This window comes from Homarus americanus, unplaced genomic scaffold (assembly GCF_018991925.1).
Source record: "Homarus americanus isolate GMGI-L3 unplaced genomic scaffold, GMGI_Hamer_2.0 scaffold7626, whole genome shotgun sequence".
Taxonomy (NCBI): Eukaryota; Metazoa; Arthropoda; class Malacostraca; order Decapoda; family Nephropidae; genus Homarus; species Homarus americanus.
In genome coordinates, this window is record NW_024718273.1 from 13,625,838 (window position 1) to 13,646,310 (window position 20,473).

Here is a 20,473-nt window from a genome sequence, read left to right on the forward strand (position 1 = left end):
TTTCACACCGTTTTAGTATAAGATAATAAAATTAGTATAGGTTATTTTGTACCCGCTACTATAGAGGTGTTATGGTCACCGTGGTTATCTTGTGTACTGACGTTTGTGGAAGTTATTGGTTAAGCTTTTTTATAATACACTTATATGATCATTTAATCGGTGACACAGTGTAATTTCTTGATGCGAACTTGTACTATAGTCATTCCGTGTATGAGGAGACGTTTTTGTATCTGTTGTATTTAGTTTACTTCTTATATGTAGTAATTATAATAAAGGTTACCATTAAGCTGAAAATGATATTCTTTATTTGTAAGTTTTAAATAACTAGTCCCTTTATTTTAATTACTGCAGAAGAGTGACTATAGTTACTTTCCTAATGAAAAGATTAGTAGTAGAGTACAGTCAATTTTTTACCGTAAAGTTTAGCTTCGGTGCTCAGTTACTATATCTGTGGCCTTGAAGACCAGTAGGTAGGTGTAGTGCTTATATTGTGTAGTGGTAGTTATATTATTGTAGTTTGATTTTTTCAACATTTTGTAGAGGATTTGTATTTCAAACAGGAGGTAATACTTTTACTTACACATTTAAACCTTACCTATTGGCAGCTAATGATGTACAGTATTGACAAAAAAAATTGCTTCTTACCTCCAGAAAACCAGAATGAAGCTTAGAATTTGTAGTTTTCATTCTTTCGGTGGTACTGGTGACTAACCACAAGAGGAAAATTCAATACAGATGGTAATTTTTTTTTTTTTTTTATCATAGTATTCGCCACTTATCAGCTTACTAGCCGTATGGGCGGTCTATCTAGTGTTAGTACAGTAGGAACCCGGGGACCAGGAAACCTGTGTTACATAACGAAAAGGCCAAAAAAATATGTTATGCATCTCAAAATCCAGATATCAGTGTAAAATGGTCCAAACAAGAGTTTGTTATATATTGCAGTTTTTATAGGTGATTTTAATGATACTGGATACTGTAGAAAGTATCTCATTTTGGGAATTTTGTTTTCCCTGTGAAATTTAGGACCGAAAATTTGTATCGGGCGGCAGATTAATTCAGGGTAGGATGCAAATGCACTACAGGAGGATTTAAATAAACTGCAGGAGTGGTCAGAAAAATGGCAAATGAAATTGAACACCAGCAAGTGCAGCATACTTAATACAGTGGTCCCTCGGTTAACGAGCACAATCCGTTCCAGCAGGTTGCTCGTTAACCGAAACCATTGTTTCAATGGGTTTTTGGGTAATTGGTTCCAGCTCACCGAAAATTGCCTTAATTCAACAAAAAAGGTAAAGTACACTTACTTTGAGGTGTGTATGTAGAAGGCTCCTCGATGATGATGATGATGGGAATTAGAATGGGGGTGGAGGAGAAGGGAGAAGAGAAGGCATTGGGGTGGAAGAGAAGTCACCCCATGGCACCATTTCAGCCATACAATTTTAGTTCTCTTGGTGTAATTCAAGATTATTTTCTTTAAATCAACACTGCACTGCATTATATATTGTCAATATGCAAAATATATTTCAAAATGACCAATAATTTGCTTGGAAACACAGAAAAAATCATTTAGTTGAAGAGAGTCTCAAGCAAGATGTTACCTCCACTGAAAACAGAGAGAGACTAACGCCTGTCTGGTGTGTTAACAGGCTGGATGGCACGTCAGAAACTAGTTTCTTTACCTTCAATTATGTTCAATAATTGTTAAAATGACTAAAAAAGTTAATATTAAACTTTTAAAATTATTGAATAGTATAAACTTCTTGATATTTACTAAAATAGTAAGGAATTTAAGCCCTAGAACCGATTACTGTATTGGCGGACTAATACTAAAGCTGGTGGACCGCCGTATGCAAGCGAAAAAATGTTGAAGTCGGCTCGTAAAACACTCGTTAATCGAGGGATTGCTCGTTAACCAAAGTTAAGAATCTTATGGAAGGTAAATCGTTAACCGAAATCTCGTTAACCGAGGCGCTCGTTAACCGAGGGATCACTGTATTGGAAGAACAAATACTGTCAATGTATACAGCCTTAACAACATCAACCTAGAGAAGTCAACTTGTGAAATAGACTTAGGGGTACTGTACTTGTAAGCCCGGACCTACGGCCTAGGAAACAGTGCGTAAATGTTCGAAATAAGGTAGAGTACAGTATTAGGTTTTATATCTAGAAGTGTAAGTAATAAGAGTGCAGAGGTCTTTTTGCAACTATATCTTGCGCTAGTCAGGCCGCACCTTGATTATGCTGTTCAGTTCTGGTGCCCTTATTTTAGAATGGATATCAATTCACTGGAGTCGGTGCAGCGAAGAATGACGAAAATGATTCCGGGATTTAGAAACCTTCCATATCAAGATAGATTAAAGAAACTAAATTTGCATTCCCTAGAAAGATGAAGAGTGCGGGGAGATATGATAGAAGTATTTAAGTGGGTGAAAGGAATCAATAGAGGAGATATAGATAAAGTTCTTATAATATCCGAGCAGGATAGGACTCGTAGCAATGGATTTAAGTTGAATAAGTTTAGGTTTAGGAGGGAGATAGGAAGAAACTGGTTCACAAATACGGTGGTGGACGAGTGGAACAAGCTTAGCAACTTTGTAGTAAGTGCGGGAACTCTGGAAAGTTTTAAAAGGAGGCTAGATAGATTCATGGATTATAGAGAGTGGTAGTAACTCTCGACAGGAGTTGCTATGCACAGGCCAACCGGCCTATTGCAGACTCCTTATTTTCTTATGTTCTTACGTTATATTGGGGGGGGAGGTTAGGTTGGAATGATTTGAGTTGGATTTTGTTAGGTTCATTCGAGTTAAGTTAGGGTTAGATTAGGTCAAGGTAAGGTTAGGTTAGGTTACTGTATATTAGACTATGTGTTTTTAATGTTTTTAACCATACATTTCTGTCAGCATCAAACCCTACCTGCTTGTGTAGGAATTTAGTTTTCTTGGGAAATAAAGGGCCATATCTTTGAAACTACTGTACACCTTTTCCCCAAAGTGACTATCAAAACCGAACAAAGCATTAAAAAATGGTCTGGCAAAAAACATTTTTTATGCTAAAATTGTCTGCCAGTGTTAACTGGATTAATGCCAGTTTTGTACCTAACCTAAACTAACCTTGCCTCCCTTGACACCGGTGTACTTAAGTTAATAATAATGCAGTTCTTGGTTAAGATTAAAAGAATCGCATATGGCCTTAACATAATGACATCATCAGCCTCTACCACTCAAAACAAATGCCAGACAAATAGCAGAACTATGTAAACATCCATGACTGCAAATAATCACTGTGTAATAATGATAATTATAATATACTTGTACTTCCATCCTAGGTTAGGTATGGTTTGTTGATGCATCTTATTCACAGCAAATCATAATACTGTAAAGAATCTATCGAAAGCTTAGGGCCAAGAGGCTTCTGTAAAATGAATAATTATATCAAGTGGATACTAACATGAACAAGGATACAGTACAAGGAAAGCATGTTATAAAACATAGTAATATTTTGAGTGACATCGTGTCATTAAGAAGAATTAATATAGCTTCAATTCAACATTGGCTGAAGCCTTAAGAGAACTTCATTAATTATCCAGCATTCTGTAGAAGAAAGGTAGATTTTGTAGGAATGGCATGAGCATTGTTATTAATGTCTACAAAGCATTGGATAATGTTCCCTAATGTTCATATACTAAACAAAATTGGCAGCAACGGAGTTTGTTTATGAGAAAAGCTTGGTACATTGCCTGAATAAGAAAATTGGTATTCCTCCACCCAATTTGCTTTATTCTTGAAGTATGAAATATGTATTCTTCTATAAATATTTTACAATAAGTAGCTGGTTAACCTGGACCATTGACCTTAAATATTACCACTTTAATGATGATGCAGTACAGTATCTCTTATGTCTACAAGGTAAGAAGGTTTGATTAGGATTGTGTTTTCTTTCCTTATTGGGGTGGTGGATAGACAGTGACCAGATAAAACCCCAGCGGACAAAACCCCAGTCTCATATATAAAATATAAAATAAAACACTTTCATGTTTAGGTTAGGTTAGTGTTGACAAATAACAACCCCATTGGGGTTTTGTCATGGAACCGGATAGACATGTTGGCTCACAAGTAGAACATTCACTGGTAAGCGTTTGTGCGGTGTGTCAACAACAGTTGAAGCTCAGTAATAGTAGCAGACTGGTGTTGTCCAGTATAAATTGGAGAAAACTCGAAAAACAAAGTATGAAAATTACAATTCATACATTATGATTTGCAGTTTACTGGAGGTGAGAAAGATGTTTTCAGATACAATATTAGCCTTAAAATAGGTGGTTTAGCTGCCCAAGTAACAGGAAATATTACCCCCAAAATAACTTATTCTCAATTATTTTATAAAGATGTATGTAGAAACTATTTATACATAATGTAGTATCTAATATCTATAAGTATTGTAGTATATGTAGCTAATAGCAGGAAAAATCTATCAAGATGTTTCCCATATTGCTGTAAGACTAAGGCAGTGTGTGTTTATGTCTAGTCATGCATAATAATGTCGGTTATTTGATAATTTATTGCAGGGTATATTTAGATGAAATTGATACAGGTATACTGTACCTTAATTTATGATAGGGTTGTATTGGTAAAAACCTTATCATAAACCAAATACAATGCTGTAATTATAAATGTAATCTTATTTATCCATTGATTATTATTATTATAAATTAGCAGATATGCTCCTCAAAAAAAAAAAAAACTTCTCCAACACATAATGAAATGACACTTTGCAATGCTATTTAAATGTGTACACGCCAAAAAATATACAGTATATATATAAAATCCTTTATACTTTGGCCAGCTTCAATGTGCCATATCACCTCAACTTTACCTCTAAAGTGATGGTCTTGCAGGGTCTCATACAACTACCCTGGAGGTGTTGCTGCTGCTAATTTCACTTGCTGGTCACTTCCTTGTTATGTCTAAAGAGGCAAAATCATTTGAAAAATGTAAGAAATTGTGGAGTTGTATTGATGTTCTGGGGCTGGATTCGAAAGATTCCATTGAACTTATTAACAAGTTCATGGTAAACTTGATCTTAAAACTGAAAAGCTATTACAGTATAACTAAGAAATAAAAATTTTAATTATTTATAATCATAAAATAGAATAAAATTAAATATATACAAATTTAGAAATATCTGTACATGCACATGATTTTTTTTAAACTCTACCTTTTCTATTACAGTATAGTACTGTACTGTACAGTAAACCCTCACTGACGGCAAGTTTACCATCCTCGGCTTAGAGTACTGTATCCAAGTTTTATATACTGTACTGTATTGCAAACCAGTTTACTAATTGTTTTATCCGGTATTAAGTATCCTTGAGTTTCAACAGCCACTGCAGGAAATTTTTGGTTCCATTGCAGCAGGGCCGAAGGGCACCCAGGATCCTGGCACGGGCCTCGATGGTTGTGGCTGAAATATACACAAGTGAGCTCACAATGTCCCCTACATTTATTGCACTCTCTCGGCCTTCCATGCTTGTTCTTGCAGCGACTCTGACCCTGCGAACATCCCTATGATGCTGCTCTCAATATATTCATATTAACTCTACATATTATCATTTTTGCCCTGAAATATGGCCTCAAAGCATAAATCAAGTGATATGAGTGGTGCTACTCCAAAGAGGACGAAAAAGGTAATTTCACTGGAACAGAAAATGAAATTCCTTGCTGGACTTGCACAGGGTGAAAGCGTAACGTCTGTCAGCAGGCATCTTTGTTCTAATAAGTCAACTGTGAGAACTGTAAAGAAAAGGGAAGATACCATTAGGGCGAATGTGATGGGAAGCGCACAGAAGAACACCGTGACATGTATGCTCCTTGTCAAGAAAAAGCAGAGAATGCGCTCTCTTTGTGGATCGAGGGTATGGCACAAAGAAAAGTGACTGAATAGCAACATGACCTGCAGGTAGAGCATGCTCGTTATTAACCTTTCCGAAATCTCAACCCTTACCTTACATGTCAGTAGCATGTGGTGGCCTGTGGAGAGGTTAGGGGGGAATGCAATTTAGAGCAGACGTTGTCGGGGGGATTGTCGTGCCCAGGCATACAGCAAATGGTGGGGGGAGGGGGGGGACTGCTCCATTACACTGTTTTTTTTTTCCATTGCCTGTACAGTGTACTGTATAGTATTTTTATAGTGTTTAGGACTGTAATAAACTTTTCAATACAATACTGTATATTGTATATACTGTATAGCATACACCATATACAGTTTTTACTTTTAACCATGAGTTGTACACTGCTGTACGGTATAGGTCCTTAGGTGTGTCTCTCACGGGTCACTTCTTCAAACCCTTTATTTCCCATCTGACCCAGCCCTTGCCAACCACGGGATAATTCTAAAACGTAACCTCTGTGGTTGGCTTGTGATTACTGAATAATTTCCGGACCTGAAAAAAATCTGAAAAAATCTTTCGAAGACAAGTGCCTTTCGCCTTCAACATTTTTTTTTTGCAACTGGAGCATGCCACATGATAGCAAGCAGGATATAGTGCAAGTAGCACCACCTGCAAAGCCCAATAATGGTTTGCTCAACTTCTACCCAAATAAATTGCGCATTTACAATTAAAGACCACATAAAGAAAGCTATCTGAAAAGTGCACCACTTTGATAAAGGATTAACTTTTACTAACTCAATTCGTCAACACAAGATTATAAATATAATATTTTCTTTTTCTTCCAGGTAAAATGGCATCTGTCAGCCCAGAAGAAACAGTGGAAAATGATGCCATGCCAAGGGAGCTGTAAGTAATAACTACCAAAACTTGTTACAGTAAAATCCCATATTTATGAAGAAATTTGGGACTAAATTCATTCCATATACTGTACAGGTAAAATGATTTTCCACAAAAACAATATTATGTAGTACAGTAGAAAGTCAATATAACACGAGATACTTTCCAAGAGAGGTCGCTTTAAACCGAATTCGCACTAAATCGAAGTGTTGTTTCAATGGAATAATTTAATTTGGTACTTGAGGGAAACACAAAATACTAAAAAGACTGAGAGTCTACCCAGATGTACCTCAGCCCATCTCCTAGAATAAACAAAACATTTTTTTTGTAGTATTATGTTAACAAACACTCATAAATCAACACAGCTAAAATTATGGTATGTGAAATGGTCTGTTTACTAGGGATCAGCTTATGGGAAGATGGGGAGGGGGGGAGGTGAGGTGATATGTTTGACAGTTGATGCCAAGGTCTAGTGCTTATTTATTTATCTGTCCTTAAGAGTGACTAAGTTTTTCTCATATAAAATGTCACTGAACTTTGATGTTCTAATTAGTTTTATTACAAAAGGCTAAAAAATTTATCTCTTGTGCAAAATATATGACATTTATATTCAAATTATTCGCTGTCTTGCAAGGATTCTAGCAGTGCAAATTATATTCTCCTAACTTTAGTATGTGATATTATATAAAATAACAACTGTAAGCCTATAACCACCCAACCCTTGCTGGGAAGATGGGGGGGGCGGGTGGTGACAGTGACACGTTTGACAGCTGGGGCTGAAGGTGTAATGAAGTATTTATTTGTTTATTTGAGTTTTTGCTTTTTGTTTATAAAATGTCACAAGTGACCGGGGAGAATATAATTTATATTGCTGGAATTCTTATACGATAGTGATTAATTTGAATATAATCATGATATAGTTTGCACTTGACAAAAATTTTAGTAATCATTTACAGTATAGTCTGGAATTACACGGATTTTGTTTACGCGTTTGGTCATTTACGCGGTGCCTTGCCAGAATGAAATGTTTTAATTACGCTGTAAATTTCATCATTTACGCGGGAAGCAGCGCGGGCAGGGTGCACACAAGGTCGCCTGGTCATCAAATTTTACCGAGTTCTTCACCCGCCACCCACCACAGCCGTTCCCAAGTCAGTGATAGTGACGATATGGACTTTGAGGGGTTTGTCAAAGAGGCCCTGCAAGCCTTTGTGGTGGATAGTGATACAATTGATACAAGTGATACAGGTGAGGGCCAATAATCTGCCCTCTGCCTCGGAACCAACCGCCCATCCCCGTGTGCCCAGCCATCTTTTCTACTAACGTAAGTGTTAAAAAACCTAATATTATTGATATTTCTCTTAAATATTAATTGTGTGTGCATACCATCATAAAATTAAGATGTTAATTTTACTACAACGTACGTATTGTGTCGGAAAAAGTGGAGTTTGGGGGTCGGCCCAGTCTCTATTTCAATTAATCCCATATGTTCTGTTATTTTGTTTATGCGTTTCTCGTTTTACGCGGACCTCCACGGGTTCAATTGACCGCGTAAATGCAGACTATACTGTAGTACATTATTTTTGAGTACATGTACAGTACAGCTTTGCCCTTAGGACAGTGTAGCATGCCCAGAGAAACATTTGGTGTGAATTTTAAATATGATGCGCCAGATTGACTTGCTCAAAATTGGAAGGATTTGCTTTAAATTAAAACATTGTCCTTAATTGTGGGTGTCGTTTTAAATCAATAATCTTAAATTGAATATCTTTAAATCGACGTTCTCCTGTACTGTACTGTACAGTATACGGTAACCTAAGAATTATAATAAATTCACATACATTTAAATAACATTGGAAATTAAACATGTGGATTTCAGTTTTTCCTTCATTAACAAGTATTTACAGCACAATTTAGGTGTACTGTATATGATTATGTATGATAATTAGACATGTTTATATGTATATACAGTACAGTATTACCTTGTATGCATAAAAAATACAAAACTATTCTACTGTACATTCTCGTTCAAGATTCTTCGAACACTGCTGGAGACAGCTGGCAACTCAAGGCCATTTGTTTACTATAGTACGTAGTAAAAATTATGAACAAATGTAAAAGGTTATCGGTGGTTGGTTACATAGTTCCCTGTTGCTTAATTAATGGTTGGGCTTTGTTGTTTCGCATTATATTATAGTACGTACTATAGTAAACAAACGGCCTTCAGTTGTCAGCTGTCTCCAGCAGTGTTCGAAGAATCTTGAATAAGACTGCACATTGCAGTGAATGTGAACAGTATATTTTCATAAAGACAGTAAGAAATTACTGTACAGGCTTTTACCCACAAACTTATGTGTCAATAGTAGTCACTGCTAAGATTTTAGCTACGGTATTAGAAAATAATCAAGCAAAATCTTGTTTACTGTAAAATTGGCCTTAAATATATAGACACTATTAAACCATCAACACCTGTATGTGGGGACACCATTCCTTAACCTTAAGTGTATTTTTCCTTACTGTATATCAGTACTGTAGAGTACTGTACTGTATTTCCAAAATACTGTACAGAAAATTCCTGAATCCACTTCATTTTCAGTTCCAGGTTTGTTGGATATATAATTAATAAACTACAGTTCAGTACTTGTACAGTACTGTACTTCATTTTTTTTCTTTACCTTGTCTGTGATCCTCGCTACATAAAATAATACTGTGCCATTTGTTTCAGGGCTGCTGAGAGCAAACTGTATGTCGATGTAGGAGTAGATTACATCCCAATTGTGTATCGAGATGAATATAACATCCATTTGCTTGGTTTGGAGAAACTACATCCATTTGATGCCTGCAAGTGGGGGAATGTAATTAAGGTAATGTCCAGTGTTTTGGTATTATATAAACTGTACAGTATAGTCTGGATTTACGCGGTTTTTGTTTACGCCTTTGGTCATTTACGCGGTGCCTTGCCAGAATGAAATGTTTTAATTACACGGTAAATTTCATCATTTATGTTTTTGAGCGGCTGGAGAGGTCCAGACGCGCCCCAGCATTTTTTACTCACGCGGTCCATTCTTGACCATGCGCGGTAAGGGGTGCGCATTAGGTCGCTCTTACGTTATCGCTGATATATGACATATCGGACTGTGATTGGGCCACGCATTCCCTCCGCCGCTAGCTGTGATTGGTCTAATGTAACATGACGTGCCCTGCCACCAGAAGTCGCTGACCTAGCCGGGCCAGTCTTATTGTTCTCAGTCCGCGTATACAGTTCTCTCTTGTGCCCGCTATTCCCCTCACAATGGCTTCCGCTGGACCCCCACCACCCCAGAAAAACCTTGAATTACCTGGACCAAGCCATGATTATGTGAAGGAAATCATCGAGTTGGGGGAGAAGATAAAGCTCATCCTTGACAAAGACCCAGTCAAGCATCGGTATGAAGTGTCTAATAACCTTCTGTCGAAAGTTATGGAGCCGTATGTCCAGATCTATCACGACAACATCAATGCTAGTCGTCAACGTAGTATTACGGACTTCTTCGCCCGCAACCCACCACAACCACAGCCAACCCAAGTCAGTGATAGTGACAGTGAGGATATGGACTTTGAGGGGTTTGTCAGGGAGGCCCTGCAAACCTCTGCGAGTAGTGAAAGTGATTCACCGGAGGGCAACTAATCTGACCTCTGCCTCGGAACCAGCCGCCATCCACGTGTGCCAACCCATCTCTTCTACTAACGTAAGTGTTAAACACCTTTAGATTTGTAGTTTTTTATTTAGATATTATGTGTGTAGCAATACCATCATAAAATTATGATGTTATTTTTACTACAAGGCACGTATTGTGTCGGAAAAAGTGGAGTTTGGGAGTCGGCCCAGTCTCTATTTCAATTAATCCCATATGTTCTGTTATTTCGTTTACGCGTTTCTCGGTTTACGCGGACCTCCGCGGGTTCAATTGACCGCATAAATGCAGACTATACTGTATTGTAATTTATATGCTAAGTGCAAATTGAGCTAAGTACAATTGGATATCCTTTAATATTTGTAACTGCTGAACTTTAACATGTGAAGTAGGGTTACTGTCCAGCACCTATGGTACACAATACAGTACCATCACCCTCTTCTAGAAGCACAGATCATAATCCAATAATTAGTTGTTGATACAGTACTGTACCCAGTACCCCTTTGGTGAAGTTTCAAGCCAAAATGAAATTTATATGGTGTGTTTGTGGTACTATACTGATTGAATGCTTTAATACATTATGCTGTATACTGGTACAGTACAATATATGCAATAAAACAAAATTAAAATAATAAAAACATAGGGTTGAAGTACTATTTCATAATTATCTTCTAGTATTATTACATATGGTAATACCTGTAATGCCCTTCTACCAATGGCCTTATATATGGTCATACAAATGGCTAAAAGTTACTGATTTTCACTTTGTTATTACCTTATTTTGACAATCAAATGCTGTCTTATGTACAATAGGTCTCTACAGAAACTACTGGACTGTATATTGATCTCATTTGTCCAAGTTCACCCACAGTATTGACAGCAGAGAGAAGGATCAAAGTTTGTTGGAGAAATACTTCATAGGCTGCTTGTCTCACTCTGTTTTATTTATTTATTTTAGATTATGCATACAATATGAACGTGGATGATCCCCAGAGTGCTGAGGTGGTATAATCATTTGGAAAGAAGTAATGTGGAGTGAATTGGATAGATTGATTTATAATGAATACTGTACTGCACAGAGAAATGCTTAAGGCAGTACAGGGGTGTACTGTATAGGAGGATAGAGTAATACAGTACAGTAATGTTAAAATGTGATGTATGTTGAGGCTTCCTACAAACCTTCCTGCGGTAATCTGGAAAATACCAACTGGATATAAATATAGAATTTTTTCCTCATTTTTGAGCATCTAAAATGTCATTACTGTACTGTATAATATCATGATGTATACTGTATATGAGGCATCTAACATAGCACAGACAAACTAAATAAAACATAGTTTTGAATAAACGAGCATCAGATCGGCACGATTTCTCCTCACACCACGTGGAACACACTACCCTATATTTCAATGGCCAGATAGAAAGATCAAGCCTGGAAAATTTTAACATAATAGAAAACAGATTTTGGGGGAGTGGCGAGTTCGTCTCTGCTATGCTAGATGCCTCATATAGGTGGTGGTTGGCTGCTGCTCGTTTTATAGATTGTCTGTACTGTATTATTTCAGAATTTAAAGAAGAAAAACCTCCTTAAAGGTCTAAACTTAGCAACTCCCAATGAAGCAACAGAGGCTGACCTAAGGCTGGTTCATTCAGCTTCATATCTAAGAAGTCTCAAGGTAGGTAAGCAAATTTATGTAAGTGAAATAGACAACATTGGGATAATAAGAGGCCACATACTGTACAGAGAGCCCTTGCTGTCAGGATGGTTTTTATTAATTTGCAGATATTTTCCCATGACATGACTAGATGACCAGAACCAACAGAAGACACAGACTCTTCCTCCATTCACTCTCAGTCACTCATTCTTACTGCTGCAGCACATGTGTTTTGTTTTGGTGTTTCTCTTCTACAACAAGCCCCAAAAATATCCCTTTGGTCCATCACTGTTGCTTTACACAGCCTACCATCACCATTTATAAGCACATCCATCCCTAAAACCACTTTGCCATGCTCTTCTCTCATTCATTCACACCATTCCTTACTGGATGCTTACCAGCCATCATTTTTTCTACATCCTTCATCCCTTCCCTTCATTTCTTTATTGGTCTTATCATCTCCCCCTTACCCCCCACTTCTAAATTATAATGTAGATCCTCATAATTTTTTCCACAGCATGTGCTCAAAATAAGTTGAGGTTGTCAAATATCATAGTTGTGAGTTTTGATGGCCCCATCACCTAAGTACTGCCCGTGTATTCACACCACAGCAATCATTATGATTTTGTCCATTGGTTTCTGACTCTTCTTAGTTATTTGCATCAGTTTTTCTTCCATTACAAATCACTTTATCACGCAAGGCCATATTTAGGGGGAGGGGGGGATGATATTCCCCTCCCAAAATTTCAGCATATTTTTTAACTGGGACGGCCCCTCGACCCAAAGTGGGCCATATAAACTCCTATTAAGGAGTGTATCTTAGTGTTGATGGAGACACACTTATATGAATAGGCTATATAATCTTATAGAATCCTTTGAATATCAAATACTATTCAATTGAATTCCAATATGGCCACCAGCTCTGTACTGGACACTGGGTTATTTTATTACTTAAATCATAATTTTACCTTGAAAAATACATAGTGAATTGTGGGTATAAATTATTCTATACCAAATAATATAACTTGGAGAAAGGCATCTGGCAGTCGTATTATATCGTGTTTGTGGTATATAGCATTTATCGACTGAAAGCCTGCAACTCCCTGCTGAATTCTACTGAACATACTGAAAGCCTGGAACCTTCTGCTGAATTCCACTTAATATACTGAGTTAGTGATTTTCTTCTTCTCCACCAAATTTTGTGTAGCGTTATTATATTATACTGTATATAATTGTAATAGCTATATAATAATACTGTATGTAATAAAATGTAAAAACATGTGATGAATTGGCTAAGCATGAGATGGAATGATAGATGCTTATTATACAATTACACTTACACAAGTACTGGTAATCCCAGTGGACCCCAAGAGACAGTTGAAGTTTCAGTTGGTGTGGTTGGAAAGATTTCTCTGGCTGGCTTATTCTAAAAAACTTGAAGGTGGCTTTGTAAGAGACCTTAGTTTAACATCTAACTTCAAATACAATGTTATTGCATTATTTTTTATTTATTTATGTATTTTTTGTGTGTGTGTGTGTGGGAGAGGGGGTGGGGGAAGGGGGCACTTTTCCTAGCAGTGCCACTCAGTGGCCTTTTTCCAGACACGTTGCCCTCTAATTAAAGGTTTGAAATAATGAGATGAGTGGTCAGAAAACCATGATTGATGTAAACAGAGTGTGGACCAAGCTGTGCCACATGTGATTTATGTAAACAAAGTACAAAATAACCTAAGGCTGACCATGTGACAAGTTCTTAACTGCATTTGTTATTTCTTATCTACAGTATGTTGGTCCTTCAGCCCTAGTTTACAATTATTCCAATTTCTTTTCTAGATCATCATAATAAAGTTTTGGTGTTTAAATATAAATTGTTCAAGTGCAAATTTGGCATTTCAAAAGTCAACATTTGCAAGCAATGACTTGAATTTATATCCCAAATTAATATTTACGATCTTTGTACCCCTTTTCCATTACAGGAATATCTCGTTATTCGCTACCCCGCTCATCCGCAATTGATATTTTAACATCCCTATTTGACATTTACAAAGCATACCTTGCTTATAAACAAATAAAAAATTACTGTACCCTACAATAATATTTCAAACCGGGCAGGCTAGCAGCAGCTCTCATATTCCGATGTAAGGCTCACTTCACATGAGCGTTTTTTTTTTTTTTTCCGTCCATGAGGATCCACACTGTTTAGAAAATAATGAAGTTCAGTGGGACATGCTCAGGAAAATTCATGCGCGGGAGATGCTCACCCCACGCCTGTACCTGTTCTTTCAAACTGCGGCTTGAAAAGGTACGCCGAACAGTCTAGAATTCTTCATACAGTATAGCAATGGTAAACGTTAGTTTACCCTGTAGTATATGTTTACACTCATTTACAAATGTCACACACACACACACACACACACACACACACACACACACACACACACACACACACACTTATGCACGACTCACACTGTTTTTGGGTTTTTTGCATTATATAGTGTACCTGTATATCAAAAAATATGTGGCAATAAAACAAAAAACATGAAGAGCATAGGTGTGTATATATATATGATATTAATGTGTGTGTGTGCCTGGACTTGGCAGGTCACCTTATTAGTTTGTCCCTGTAGCTACATCCCTCCCTAACTCTCCTCCTACCAGGTGAAGCTTTGTTATTGATATTTTTCACTCATAATTTCAAGTAGATATACAGTATATATATTTGTTAATTTTTTTACTGTTACATGCACACACAATTGTTCATTCAGAATGTTAAACAAATAATTAAGATAAAAGAAATGATTATCATAGGTCAAAAACATAAAAAGAATAAAGATTTCTTTCTTCCACGAGAGTAAGTGTACAGATTGTAGGAGAGGCAGAGGAGAGTAGGAATTCGACTTCCATCTATTGGGTCAAGCTGTGAACTGCGTTATTGTTATTTTTGAACTTGTAATTTCAAGTACTGTACATATATGTAATTTTCTTAATTTTTTTTGACACTGTTACAAACACACAGTATTGTTCATACATAATGAGTAAAAGAAAATAAAAAATTTGATTACCATAAAGTCAAAAAACATAAAGGAGTAAACATTTCTTACATGTGTGGTAGTTAACCCACAAATTGTGGGAGGAGGGAATAGTGTTGGAGATCATTGCCGCTCCAATCTCATGCATGTAGTGTAATCATTGCCAATTGGCAATGCAATATTTTTCTTTTATACTACAGTATTTTATTTATTATTGTAATTTTTATTTATTCCTCACATTTACCGGTACTGGTACTACAGCATACTACTGTACATGCAAACTCGGTCCCTAATAGCCTTGGATAATGAGGTGTGTACATGTACTGTATATAAAAAAAATACATTAGCCGGGAACACATCCCCCCTATTTACAGTAATTCTTACATGGAAAATTGGTCCAATATTCACAAATTAGTTATTCTCAATGACTTTTAGGAAAGTATCCCTTGTGATAACTGGAGTTGTAACCGCCAATCAGGCGGTTAGAGGATTTAGTGAAACTTGTGACGTTGGACTCAAACATTATAATTTGGTCAAACCTGTTGGATGCAATTCCTTTTAGTATTTCACATAAAACATACATAGGCAATCACATAAATGTCTAATCCAATATATATTTACAAAACAATCATAGCTATGTAATCAGTCTAGTCTTAACACCTATAATGAGTACTTAAATTTCTTTATTTTATGTCGTCACAATGATAAACGAAGCAATGGACACAGTCTACCTGTGTACACAATAAGTACCAGTTAAACTTACGTGTTGAAAGTCTCAAGAGAAACCAGGTTAGGTGTTGTCTCTGTGGTCTGAATAGCTAGTGATACACCATGCCGCCTCCCCAACCCTCTCTCGATGGGTGAGGGCTGCTGAGTCGGGTGGTTATACACACACAAGCTCCCTTACTACCACCCAACACCTGGTACTACCACCCAACACCTACACACACAAGCTCCCTTACTACCACCCAACACCTCACCTCCTCTAGGTCTCTCATCTTCAACACTCTACACACTGTATACGGGCAGGCACACCCAATAAACATGACATGACTTACAGCCTAACATAATGTTTGTTTATGTGTCATCCTACTCATTGCTGCTTGCGGTAACAGGAGTTTTCATATATTTGTGATTTTACCTCTTTTCCTGCCCCCTCTTTTACACCAGAAACTGGGTGGAATCTTGAGTATTAGAGTATTTTGAATTTTTGGCTTTTGAGCTTTGAGTGTACAGTATTTGCAGTGGTAGTTTTTATTTTGTTTACTTTATGCATACAAATACTACAGGTATACTGTACTGAACTAAGCATATAATATAGTAATAGTTGTTGCACATAATCTCTTTCAGACAAGCAACCCTTAACTTTTACATGTATTCTTGTGGGATTATTTATTGCACTTTGCACAATTTTTTTATGAATATGTCTATTGTGTTAACTGAGCAATAACTGGCACTATACTTGAGTACAGTACCCTGTAGTACTTCTTGTCAATAGTCGTTTTCTTAATTTTTAGTTAAAGTACAGTACCTGGATATTATCTTCTATTTTACCAGTGATTTATAATTGTGAAATTAACCAGTTCCTCTTTGCTTAGGTGGTGTATGATGTACTGAAAATTCTATTACAGTATCAATTAATTGTTATATTTTACAAAATATTTTTTACACAAGTCATACATGTGAAAACATGTCAATACTGTATGACTTCAAGAGCAACACAACTGAAATACAATTTTCACTTTACAGTGGAGCATCAATGTGGCAAAGATCATTGAGGTTGCTCCGGTAGCACTTGTACCCAATATAGTGCTGCAAAAGAGAGTACTGAAACCATTCAGGTTAGTTTGACTTGATAATCAGATTATTTTGATGTTATTAGTTGTACTGCACACATAAAGTATAAATGCAGATCATTATAAAGTGTGATTAAAGTTGAGAATGAAATAGTATACTATAAATATTAAGAGTGTTTATTGCCCAAGCAAAACTTGAGTGACTCTAGTTACAGTCCACAGTCCAAGGAGATTGAAACCCAGGATCAGGCCCCAGGTATGTGTGTGTGTGTATGTGAATGATACTAAGTAAACATGTCTTTTTTTGCTAACCAATCCCAAAAACCAATCTCTGAATCAGACAGTCCTTCCTGACACTACCTTAAGGCTTATAAGGCAATAATTAATAGCCAGGGGTTGAGCTTTGGATTTTTTTTTGTCGAGAATGTATCACCAATTACATAATGGGAATCAATGGGAAAATGCATCGATTTACGAAAGACCAATTTACAAGAGTTTTTTTTTAGGAATGTTACCCTTTTGTAAGTTGGGGTGTGCCTGTATTGCAGGAAATTTTTTGTCAGATTCCTTATACTCGAGTGTATTTTGAACCTCCATACCCCTTGATTAGCCTCAATTACTAACACTACTGTAAAGTGGTTTTATTTAAACTGACAGGGATTGCTTTCTTCTAATGCTCAAAACTTTTTTTTACCTTTCACTGCCCTGTAACAGTGTTTTAGATGCCTTATGTCTCGATTTTTAGGGCATCTTGGAGCATTCTGTACACCTGATCTTCTCAGTTCATAGGAAAGGGATGTGACGGAGGACTTCACAATGAAATTATCTAAAAATATAAAACAATTGGCCTCACTGTCATATAAGGCCAACACTATTACGTACAAGAACCTCCTGGTAATGAGCTTCAGTACGGAAGGAGATATCAGGATTACCGTACTGTAGTCCTTTATTTTGTCCACCTTTATGTGCTTGTTTTTGTTTCAGTTCATAGCTTAATGAACTAGTACCTGAATGAAATATAAATCAAATACTGTAATGCTCTTTTATTGACTTGGTACAATTTTACAGATATCAGGTTGGAGGAAGTGTCTTGGCTGGGAAACTGGCTATTGAGCGAGGTTGGTCAATCAATGTTGGAGGCGGATTTCACCACTGCTGGGGAAATAAGGGTGGTGGATTTTGTGCATATGCTGATATCACCCTCACTGTGCACTTCATTCTCAACCACTACCCTCATGTGGAAAGAGTCATGATTCTTGATCTGGATGCTCATCAGGTAATGGATAAAAGATTAGTACTGTACAGTACTTTATCCTAATTCACAGATGATTAGTTTTTGTCATTTTATTTTATGTTTGGAAAAAGGGATTAAAGTATTTTGATTGAATGGGATTTTTTTTTACTTTTAATTTTGTTGCAGAATCTGAGTCTTTGTTCAGCCATTTTCTTTTTTATATACTTAATGGATTATATTATTATGTAAAGCATTATAAGTAAAGTTTATGGAAATTTAAATTTTCTTCAGTAATATTTAGTTTTTTATGCATTTTATCTGGATATACCCTTGTAGATAACTGTTTCATATGATGGTTGTGTTATTTTCATCTCCATTTTGTATCAACAGGGTAATGGTCATGAACGGGACTTCATTGGACGAAAGGATATTTACATTCTTGATATGTATAATAAATATATATATCCCAATGACACATATGCAAAAGGAGCAATTAGTCGCAAGATTGAACTATTTGCATACACTGAAGATGAGGAATATCTTGACAGAGTTAATGTGTAAGTTCACTCTTTTATATTTTAACTGATTTTGTCATTGTAAGTAAAATTAGCCACAGCCATAACACTGTATCCTGATAATTACCACAGATTAGCCACCTGCATCACTGTTAGCAATATCTTTTTTATTTATTTATCATTTACCGCTTACTATATACAAGCACTCCCCCACATATGACAGGGATACGTTCCTGGACCCTGATCATAAGTCGATCTGTTCATAACTTCGTCACAAGTGTGTGACTGCATGGTAGTGAGTTAAGGATCAGCTGTTGAGGAGTGCTTGGCAACACTCCATCTCTCTAATCATCTGCACCTTTTTGCTTTCTGGCTCTATATTTTAAAACATTATGTATTGTAATACCTGACACAACTGAAGATTTACAGACAACTTTCTTTTCACATTTGCCTAGTTATACTCATCACTGTGACCACCAGGTTACTGGGCCAAGCTGTGAGGCATAATGGTTGTTTTTCGACTCGTATTTTCGGGTACATATACTGTACATAATTTTCTTCATCTATTTTTACTCGGTTACATGCACACACCATCCTTCATACATATAGTGAAAAAAAGGTACTCTCCCATAAGTCCTTTTTTTTTTTCTTCTTTTTACAGGGAATAGCCCACCCGTGCACAGGTTATTGACCCACAATGGGATTTGGAGGGCGAAAAAGTAAAAAAAAAAAAAAATGGGGAAAAAGAGACCATGTTAATCTACACCATGAAGATGCCACAAAACCAGCTTTTTGAGGTGAGATAGATTGTAAGAGGTTGAAAGCACAGAAGGCAGAGCATTCCGCAATTTGGCTGTGTAAGGAAAGAAGGATGTACTATAACAGGTTATTCTAGTGTGACCGACATCCACACAGAAACGGTGGGCACCACAGACAAGACAAGTGTTACGAGCCCACAGCATTGCCGGCAGTACGCAGGATGCCAAATCCACTGAACATTGCAGTGAAGAGAATAGGAAGAGAAATTATTGACTATAGGAGGAGAGTTAATAAGACGAAATGCCTTTGATTCCATCCTGTCTAACAGTTGGACAGGAGAAGAACCACCCCAGATGTGAATCCTTTATAAACTTGAAGCAGCTGCTCAGGAGTGAAGTAGCTACGGCATCTGTACAGCATTCCCAACTTTCGGAAGGCAGCTTTAGCAATGTTGTGGATGTGTGGCTTCCATGACATACTAGAGGAAATGGTGAGGCCTAGCATATCTATTTTAGAATTGGGCAAAATGATTACACCCTGAAATTTGATTGGTGGAGATCTTCTATTTTGGAAAGTGTAATTGGTAAATAAGTACTGAGCTTTATTACTATTGAATTTAACAAAAGTTTCTACCTTCCCGTTCAGAGATGCTGCACAAATCCGCTTTGATAGATGAAACAATATCAGCTCTGGAAACAGATCTAGTTTGAGAGTTAAGGGGAAGGATAAAATAAGTAATAGTTTGAAGTAACTCATTGATAAAAAGGAGGAAGAGAGTAGGTGAAAGTGACCCCTGTGGAACACCACTAATGCCATGGATCAGTTCTCAAGGAAGCTAGAAAAGAGAACACAGTGGAGGAGAGAAACCATAAGAGGGAAGTTTAGAAAGCTTTGGAGATGTCGAGGACCACGGTGAAAGTTTCCCCATAATCCCTAAGAGAGGATGATCAAATATGGGTGCAGTAGGGGATCAGATCACCAGTAGATCTCGCCTGGTGAAAGCCAGACTGGTGAGCCGACAAAAGAG

General features: G+C 36.9%; 1 protein-coding gene across 4 annotated transcripts in view; it reads left to right on the plus strand.

Moving 5' to 3' along the window:
* Positions 1–89: 89 nt before the first annotated feature.
* LOC121859422 (histone deacetylase 11-like) overlaps positions 90–20,473 on the plus strand; it is a 30,891-nt gene continuing 10,507 nt past the window's right edge. The window contains exons 1-7 of one of the 4 annotated variants that reach the window (XM_042356219.1): positions 90–208; positions 6,733–6,793; positions 9,510–9,648; positions 12,024–12,134; positions 16,892–16,983; positions 18,007–18,214; positions 18,563–18,729. In XM_042356219.1, coding sequence (XP_042212153.1) covers positions 181–208; positions 6,733–6,793; positions 9,510–9,648; positions 12,024–12,134; positions 16,892–16,983; positions 18,007–18,214; positions 18,563–18,729 — 806 coding nt within the window. In that variant the 5' untranslated portion in view covers positions 90–180. Of the gene's footprint in view, positions 471–5,163; positions 5,956–6,732; positions 6,794–9,509; positions 9,649–12,023; positions 12,135–16,891; positions 16,984–18,006; positions 18,215–18,562; positions 18,730–20,473 lie in introns of those variants that run through there. The other 3 variants (XM_042356220.1, XM_042356221.1, XM_042356222.1) reach the window with 3 other exon arrangements.